Below are 8,670 nucleotides of genomic sequence, written 5' to 3' on the forward strand. Positions count from 1 at the left end.
TCGTATACTCACACTGCTGGTGTGGTTATTGTCAGTACAATTTAATAAACTAATGATAGCTACTAGGATGGAAGCTGCTTCTGCTCCAATGCGCATTCCCGACCACCTGGAGACTTCCTGAGGAATGGAATCCGGGGACAACCAGCACACACATGCATCCGAGGACAGAAATGGCGCGGGACCGCTGTACTGGAATCGTGGTGGAATGCGGGGAAGACCACAGAAGTATGATAGGGCAGGTAAGAAACAGCCAAGATCCCTGCCTGCCCGTGTGTTTGCCGGTACAGGCGCCGCTGACCCTAAACCCCGGTCCAATCAGAAAGGGGCCACTACAAGCGCGGGTTGAAGGATCTCCACGTCGTGCTCCCGATCGCCAGAAATCCCGACCACTCCAGAGCCAGAGAAAGCAGACACCGCTACCATCACTTCTCCAGCAGCAGTTTCCCCAGTACTACGGAGATCTGACGCTACCACTAGGATTCCCTCAAAGCCCGCTGCAAACGTCCCAAAGCCAACAGCCCCAAGCACCCAGGTTACTCCTCCAGCAGACACAAGCCCCTCAGAGGCTCTACCAGCAGCTCTCAGAACCCCAGGGTCCACCTTTGCTACATCTAAGGGACCAGAAACTGGGGCTTAACCATGTGCTGCCACCAGACAGGCTGGAGCTCAATCCCAGCCGCTGGCAGAAATGTTTTCTGAATTACGTGGAGGGTGGTGAGGCATCGGATAAAGAGCTATTAATGCTGCTGTTAGCCCAGCTGGGAGACCACCCTTACTATTCATTACAAGATGCCAGGTCCTACCAAGAGGCAATGAGCATTTTACAGAGGCATTACAGTAAGGGGGATAATGAACTCCACTCCCGGTACAGACTCATGACCAGGTCGCAACAAGTAGGGGAGTCTGCCAGAGATTTTATACACTCTGAAAGACCTGGCAAGAGGCTGCAACTTTAAAGCAGTATCAGCCCACGAGTATGCGGAGGACCTTATTAGGGACAGAATTGTTGCGGGCATACTGAGACGTCCACTGAGACGAGACATCGATTGCTGGAGAAAGGAATGGTGGGGCTAGATGAGGCAGAGACAATTGCAGAAGCTTTAGAAAGCATCAGGACCCTGGGGCTGGGACAAACATCACACTGCTGGACTCTCTAGCCCCACGAAAAGTATGCTGCCTCACAGGAATCCACAGCAGCAGATGCATACCTTGAGGGTCCCTAGTGCTTTTTCTGTGGACAAAGAAAGCACCCCAGAGCCCTCTGCCCTGCCAGAAAAAATGTCTGTTCCAACTGTGGAAAACGTGGGTATTATGCAAAAGTCTGCAGAAGCCCCAAGGCCACAGCCAAGGCCCATTCTCATGCTGATGAGAGCCGGGAAAGCTCTTCTTTCTCCACAGACAAACAGAAGAAGAATGTCATGTGCAGCCGGCCATCTTGGACAAATGCCACAGAGCAGAGGACACAGTCTTCACGAGATGAATATGACGCCGAGTACTATCGGATGGAAGGACACGAAGGACACGCCAGACTTGCTTCCCTACGCATGAATCAGGCGAGTCCACACAATTTATCTGATGCCATTGTGTGCGTCAAAATTAATGATGTGAGGGTAAATTGCTTAATAGATAGTGGAAGCACTGAAAGTTTTATTAACCAGGGGTTAGTCAACCGCCTTGCCCTCCCCAAATGCCCGAGTGAGCACCAGATCCTGTTAGCACCCAACAGCCTTGCGGCTGAGGTAAAACAGTTTTGCAGGGTTACTCTAGAAATCCAGGGTACAAAATACAAAGGGTTCAAATTACTAGTACTCCCTCACCTCTGTACCCCGGTACTATTGGGGTTAGATATTCAGTGCTAGTTAGAAGGCATTACAATAGTGCACAACGGGCCTCACCCCCCACTACGCCTGATGAAGAAACAACACTGCAGCCTGTCTGTCCTGAACATAGAACCCCCCCCTCCGCTGTTCACACACCTGACCCCAAAATGCACACCAATAGCCACAAAGAGCAGGAGGTACAGCCCAAGGGATAGAGCCTTCATTAGGACAGAGGCCCATAGGCTACTACAGGAGGGCATCATAGAGCAGAGCACCAGCCCCTGGAGAGCCCAGATGGTTGTAGTAAAGTCAGGAGAAAAATTGCGCGTGGTAGTGGATTACAGCCAGACAATCAACAAATTTACACAACTAGATGCTGACCCCTGCCACGCATAGCAGACATGGTCAACAACATTGTGCAATATAAGGTGTTCTCCACCATAGTCCTGAAGGCAGCATACCACCAACTGCCCATTAGAAAGAGCGATCACATTTACACGGTATTTGAGGCAGATGGCAGGCTGTATCAATTTCTGCGACTCCCCTTCGATGTCACCAATGGAGTGTCCCTGTTTCAGAGAGAAATGGATCGAATAGTAGATGAGATCTAACTGAAAGCGGTGTTCCCCTACTTAGACAACGTGACAATCCGTGGCCACATTCAGGAGGATCATGACATGAATTTAAAACGCTTCTTCCAAGCAGCTGAGGAAAGGAACCTAACATACAACAGGGACAAATGCGTCTTTAGCGCCAGGAAGTTCCCAATCCTGAGCTACATAGTGCAGAACAGGGAAATCAGCCCAGACCCAGCCCGTATGTGCCCTCTCCTAGACCTCCCAGTGCCACACACACTGAAAGCACTAAAAAGGTGTTTGGGACTGTTCGCTTACTACGCCCAATGGGTCCCCAACTACGCCAACAGGGCCCGCCCATTTATAAAAGCCTCAGTTTTCCCACTGTGCCCAGCAACCCCTAGAGCATTCAGGGACATTAGGGACTATATCGCTAAAGCTACCATGCGGTCCATAGATGAGTCGATCCTGTTTCAAGTAGAAACGGATGCATCCGATGTGGCTCTGGCAGCCACCCTAAACCAAGATGGACAACCGGTAGCCTTCTTCTCGCGAACCCTACAGGGGTCAGAGGTAAGACACTAAGCAGTAGAGAAGGAGTCCCTAGCCGTTGTGGAAGAGTAAGGCACTGGCGATGTTATCCAGCTTGCAAACACTTCACCCTCATCACGGATCAACGGTCTGTGGATTTTATGTTCGATAACCAGAATAGGGGGAGAATTAAGAACGATAAAATCCTGTGCTAGCGGATAGAATTGTTTACATTTAACTACGACATTCTATACTGCCCCGGAAGACTCAACGAGCCCCTGGACGCGCTGTCCAGAGCACTTGTGCCATCCTTAACCGGAGATGGCACAATGAGCTGGGCCACCCAGGGGTCGCTAGACTCTTTCACTTCATTAAAACCCAAAACCTCCCATTTTTGGTAGAGGAAATGAGGTCAATGAACAAGAGCTGCCCCATCTGTGCGGAATGCAAACCGCAATTTTACCGGCCAGACAAAGCCACCCTGATAAAAGCTACCAAACCTTTTGAACACCTCAGCCTCGATTTTAAAAGCCCGCTCCTGTCCAATAATAGAAATGTCTACCGGCATCACCTACAGCTCCTAGAACGCTTCCACCAGCGTTGTCTCCGCTCCATCCTCAACATTCATTGGAGCGCTTTCATCCCTAACGTCGAAGTACTCGAGATGGCAGAGGTCGACAGCATCGAGTCCATGCTGCTGAAGATCCAGCTGCGCTGGGTGGGTCACGTCTCCAGAATGGAGGACCATCGTCTTCCCAAGATCGTGTTATATGGCGAGCTCTGCCACCGTGACAGAGGTGCACCAAAGAAAAGGTACAAGGACTGCCTAAAGAAATCTCTTGGTGCCTGCCATATTGACCACCGCCAGTGGGCTGATATCGCCTCAAACCGTGCATCTTGGCGCCTCACAGTTTGGCGGGCAGCAACCTCCTTTGAAGAAGACCGCAGACCCCACCTCACTGACAAAAGGCAAAGGAGGAAAAACCCAATACCCAACCCCAACCAACCAATTTTCCCCTGCAACCGCGTCTGCCTGTCCCGCATCGGACTTGTCAGCCACAAACGAGCCTGCAGCTGACGTGGACATTTACCCCCTCCATAAATCTTCATCCGCGAAGCCAAGCCAAAGAAACGTAATAGATGAATATTCCCGTTTCCCCTTCGCAATCCCGTGTTCTGATGTATCAGCAGCCACTGTTATAAAATGCCTCCAACCCATCTTCAGCATATTTAGGTACCCGAACTACATACACACAGACAGGGGTACTGCATTCATGAGCACAGAAGTACAGCAGTACCTGCACGAGAGAGGGATTGCTACCAGCCGCACTACAAGTTACAATCCCAAGGGGAATGGACAAATCAAAAGGGAAAATGCCACTATCTGGAAAATGGTCCTCTTGGCTTTAAAAGCAAAAGACCTGCCTGTTATTCGATGGCAAGAAGTGTTGCCAGAAGCCCTACACGCTGTACGTTCTTTGTTGTGTACTGCCAGTAACATGACCCCACATGAACATATCTTTTCTTTCACAAGAAAAGCCACGACAGGCACAGTGCTGCCTAAATGGATGATGACACCAGGACCTGTTCTCTGGAAGCACTGCAGACCCCACAAAGCGGACCTGCTGGTGGATCAAGTGGAGTTGAGGTCTTATCTCTCTGCAAGACAAACCTGGGAGGCTAGACTGTAGCTCTGGACTGCTTTATTTACAAGGTCACCGGGATGACCCCTGGTGACCTAGTGGTGTAATTAAATATCATCAAATTCTGGTCTTCCCCCTCCCACTGCCTCCAACCACATCGCTTGCTGTCCCCTCACTGCCTGGTTCTACCTCTTACCTGTCTGTCCACCAAGACCGTCCGTCAACTGGAGGAGCAACGCCTGATACGCCGACATCTCCAGTCCCTGCTCCCCATTCTTCCTCCCTTCCCCGTCCCCTCCAGCTCCCCACATTCACAGAACTGATTCCCCATCCCCCATTCTCTGCCCTCCCCCCCCCTTATGCACCTGTTACCTCCTGCCTGCGCTCCTCCCCTACCCTTCCCCCACCATTTTGTTCAGAGCACCTGCCGCCATTTTGTCCACATCTCGATGTAGGGCCCAAGCCCGAAATGTCAGTTCTGCGTCTTTATCTTTGCTACTGTTTGACCAGCCGAGCTTCTCCTTCAACCACGGCGTCTGCAAACTTTGGCGTCTCGATCGCCGACTGGGAACTGCTTGCAGAAGAACCTCTCTCACTGCGTACGAACATCTGGTGCGGGATGCGGGCGAGAGGTTTGCGGGTCAGTGCGTTGAGTCTCCGTGAGGCGGCTGTGGGGATCCAGGAAGTGTCTCACCGTCACAGGAAAATAATTGCTCATCCGTTTCCAAAGTGTCCAGTTCCTGATCCACTGTGACCTCCGACCTCCTGGAAAAGGAAAGGGAAGACACTGCGATTAAAGTAACAACACGACGCTGGAGAAACTCAGCAGGTCAAAGATAGTCACATACGTTTTGGGCTTGAGCCCTTCTTCAAAGGATTATCAAAATGGCAGCAGGTGCCAGAACAAAATGGAGGAGGCAGGGGGAGGAGCACAGTCCCACAGGCAGGAGGTAATAGGTGGATAAAGGGGAGAAGGGGGTTGACTCTGTGAATGGAGATGTAAAGGAGACCGCAACAGGAGCACCGGATGCAGCAGACGATCCCCGCAGGTGAAGTGTAGCTTCACTTGGAAGGGCTATTTGGGGCCCTGGACTGTGGTGAGGGAGGAGGTGTGGGCCCTGTGGCCAGAGAGGAAGGTGCCGAGCGGTTGATTGGTGGGGACAGAGGAGTGGATGAGGGAGTCACGGAGGGAGCGGTCACCCACCCATCTGAGCTCCTGCCCATCCAAGCTCCCGACACTCCGCCCACCCGAGCTCCCGATGCCCCAGCCACCCGCCCATCCGAGCTCCCAACGCCCCAACCACTCACCCATCTGAGCACCCGATGCCCTGGCTTGCAGCTCTCAGACACCCAAGGTTTATCATATGTGGCTCCTGCATAAAGTAAGTTTGGGTATCCCTGGTCTCGTCCCACGGACCTGCACCCAGTCCATAGCCCTCCCTACCTGTCCGCATTTTTCTTAAACATTAACATTGAGCCCACAGCTCGTCCCACACCACAATCGCTCTCTGCGTGAACAAGTTCCCCCTCGTAGAACCTAGAAATCTACAGAGTGAAACACAAAGTTCCGCAGGCACTGTTATCGGTGCAAAAACACGCGGTAAATGTTGGTGGAACTCAGCCGGTCTCACCGCGTCCATAGGAGGTAACCGACGTTTCGGGCCTGAGCCCTTCCTCGAGGGATAAGCAGGAAGGCGTCACAACAAAGACTGGCCGGTGGGGGGTGTTTCCAGACCAACAAAAAGGTGTTTATTGGATATGATAAGAGGAGAAGAGAGAATTGATTTGGCTCTGTGAAAGAAGACAGGGAAAAGGGAGAGAGAGAGGGGGGAGAGTGGAAGACTGATAGAAACATTCCTTATCTATGTGTTTGTGTCTGTGTGTGTGTGAAAGAACGAGGGAATGAGAGAGACAGGGGCACAAGACATTTCACGAACATGAGGTTCATTCAAGAGCCTGATAGCCATATAACCATATAACAAGTACAGTACGGAAACAGGCCATCTTGGCCCCTCTAGTCCACACCAGTTTAAGCGAACTCCACTAGTCCCACCTACCTGCTCCCTGTCCATAACCCTCCAATCCCCTCACATCCATGCACTCATCCAACCTCCTCTTAAATGACAGAATTGACCTTGCCGCAACCACCTCTTCCGGAAAGTCATTCCACTCAGCCACCCCTTTCTGAGTGAAGAAGCTTCCTCTAAACCTTTGCCCCCTAACCCTAACTTATGACCCCTTGTTCCAATCTCACCTCCCCTCAAGGGGAAGAACCTATTCACATCTACTCTATCTATCCCCCTCATAATTTTAAATGCCTCCATCAAATCCCCCCTCAACCTTCTACGCTCCAATGAATAAAGACCCAGTCGACTCAATCTTTCTCCATATTCTAGATACTGCAATCAAGGCAACATTTTAGTAAATTTTCTCTACACCCTCTCTACCTTCATTGATATCCTTCCTATAATTTGAGGACCAGAACCGCACACAATATTCCAAACTTGGCCTCACCAATGCTTTGAACGGTTGCAACATCACCTCCCAACTCCTATATTTTATGCTATGATTTATAAAGGCCAGCGTACCAAAAGCCCCCCCCCCCCCTCTATCTACATGGGAATCCACCTTAAAAGAACGATGAACCATTACTCCAAGATCTCTCTGTTCCTCTGAAAGGAATATGGTGACCAAGTCCCTTGAGTTTGAATAGGTATCGAACCTGTGATGGTAACTACAGCTCAGCAGGCCTGTCTTCAGGGAATGGACAGGGAGTGGGGTCCATGGTATTGGGAGGGGAGGAGGGACACCGTGGGCCTTACCTCTCTCAGGGGTATTTCTGTCCACAATCAGCCAGGTCAGGTACAGGACGGCGAAAGGCCAAAGAGGTGTGAAGAGCAGGTAGGTCGTGAGAAGGGTGCCAAAGACTCCTGGGAAAAGACGGGAAAATCCTGTTAAATTTCCAGGGAAAATTGTCTCCTGTCACCACACTCGAAAAGAAAATGGCGGCGCTGCCGTAACGGACCCGGGAGAGCGGAGACACAGCGCTGCTTCGCTGGGTCCTACTCCCCGGTTCTGGCTCCAACAGCTTTAAATAGCCTGTCGGAAGAGCTGGCGGTGTCTTTTTTTTAAATCCTATGGTGGGCCACAGACCACGAGGGGCCGCAGACTCCAGGGGCAGCCAGCGGACCGGCGCAGGGCACCAGAAATGGGGAGACGACCCTCCCTCCTCCCCATTGAGAAGGAGGAGACGACCCTACAGGGACGGTGACCAGGGCAGCTGACGGGCGAGAGGTCTCAGCATCTGAGGGGCCCACACAGGGAGTGGGCGACTTGCAGTCGGGGGGAAGGGGGACCCGCACGGACTGCTGGAGGCCGGATCCGGGATTCAAGAAGGCACTGATCGTGTCGGGAGGTTCGGATTCGGAGCTTGGGCGGCCGCGGGAGGCGAATCCATGGTCACTGAAGGGTCCGTCCCTCTCGCTTTTGCTTCTCTTCCTCCTATTGTTGAGGGTGCCAGGCGATGACCTATCTGACTATCTCGTGTGGCTTTTGGAGCCGTCATGACGAGAGGAGGTTGCGCAGAAATGCATGAGCTTTGCATGGGATGTTTCCCGTCACGGAAGCGCCCGGTTGAGGGAGGGGGGGCGGAATGGCAGAGGGAAATAAATGAATCCTCACCCATCAGCAGGAAGGTCAGAACCCACTGGTACACGCAGAGAGCCTCGGTGAAGCTTGGGGCTGGCATCTCGCTCACTGCCTTCCGCCGGGGTCCTGTGGAGGGGGAGGGGGGAACAGAGCACAGAGCAAGGGGGTACGGCAGTGTGTAAGCACACAAAGGGGGAGGGTAACTGCAAACGCACACACAGGTTTGAGGCAATGTGTAAACATGATCAGTGTACATGTGTAAGAAGAACAGGGGTGAGAGTGTGTAAACAAGATAGATGCAAGAGGATCTGTAAATACAGCGTGTGTGAGTGAGTGTGTAAACACAAGGTAGGTTTGAGAATGTAGGTACAACAGGTGTGAGTGTATGCACAGCGAGTGAGAGAGACCATGTAAACATACCACAGGTGTGACAGTGTGTAAACACAGAACAGG

The 8,670-nt window shown here is 51.9% G+C and overlaps 1 protein-coding gene across 2 annotated transcripts in view; it reads right to left on the bottom strand.

Moving 5' to 3' along the window:
- The window catches only part of LOC138754914 (diacylglycerol O-acyltransferase 2-like), a 20,030-nt gene extending 11,698 nt beyond the window's left edge, over positions 1-8,332 (bottom strand). For both annotated transcript variants that reach the window (XM_069919917.1, XM_069919918.1), the window contains exons 1-3: positions 8,251-8,332; positions 7,392-7,499; positions 5,264-5,334 (exon numbers count right to left, since the gene is read on the bottom strand). In XM_069919917.1, coding sequence (XP_069776018.1) covers positions 5,264-5,334; positions 7,392-7,499; positions 8,251-8,317 — 246 coding nt within the window. In that variant the 5' untranslated portion in view covers positions 8,318-8,332. The remainder of the gene's footprint in view (positions 1-5,263; positions 5,335-7,391; positions 7,500-8,250) is intronic.
- Positions 8,333-8,670: the final 338 nt, after the last annotated feature.

The sequence above is a fragment of the Narcine bancroftii genome, chromosome 2 (genome assembly GCF_036971445.1).
Source record: "Narcine bancroftii isolate sNarBan1 chromosome 2, sNarBan1.hap1, whole genome shotgun sequence".
Taxonomy (NCBI): Eukaryota; Metazoa; Chordata; class Chondrichthyes; order Torpediniformes; family Narcinidae; genus Narcine; species Narcine bancroftii.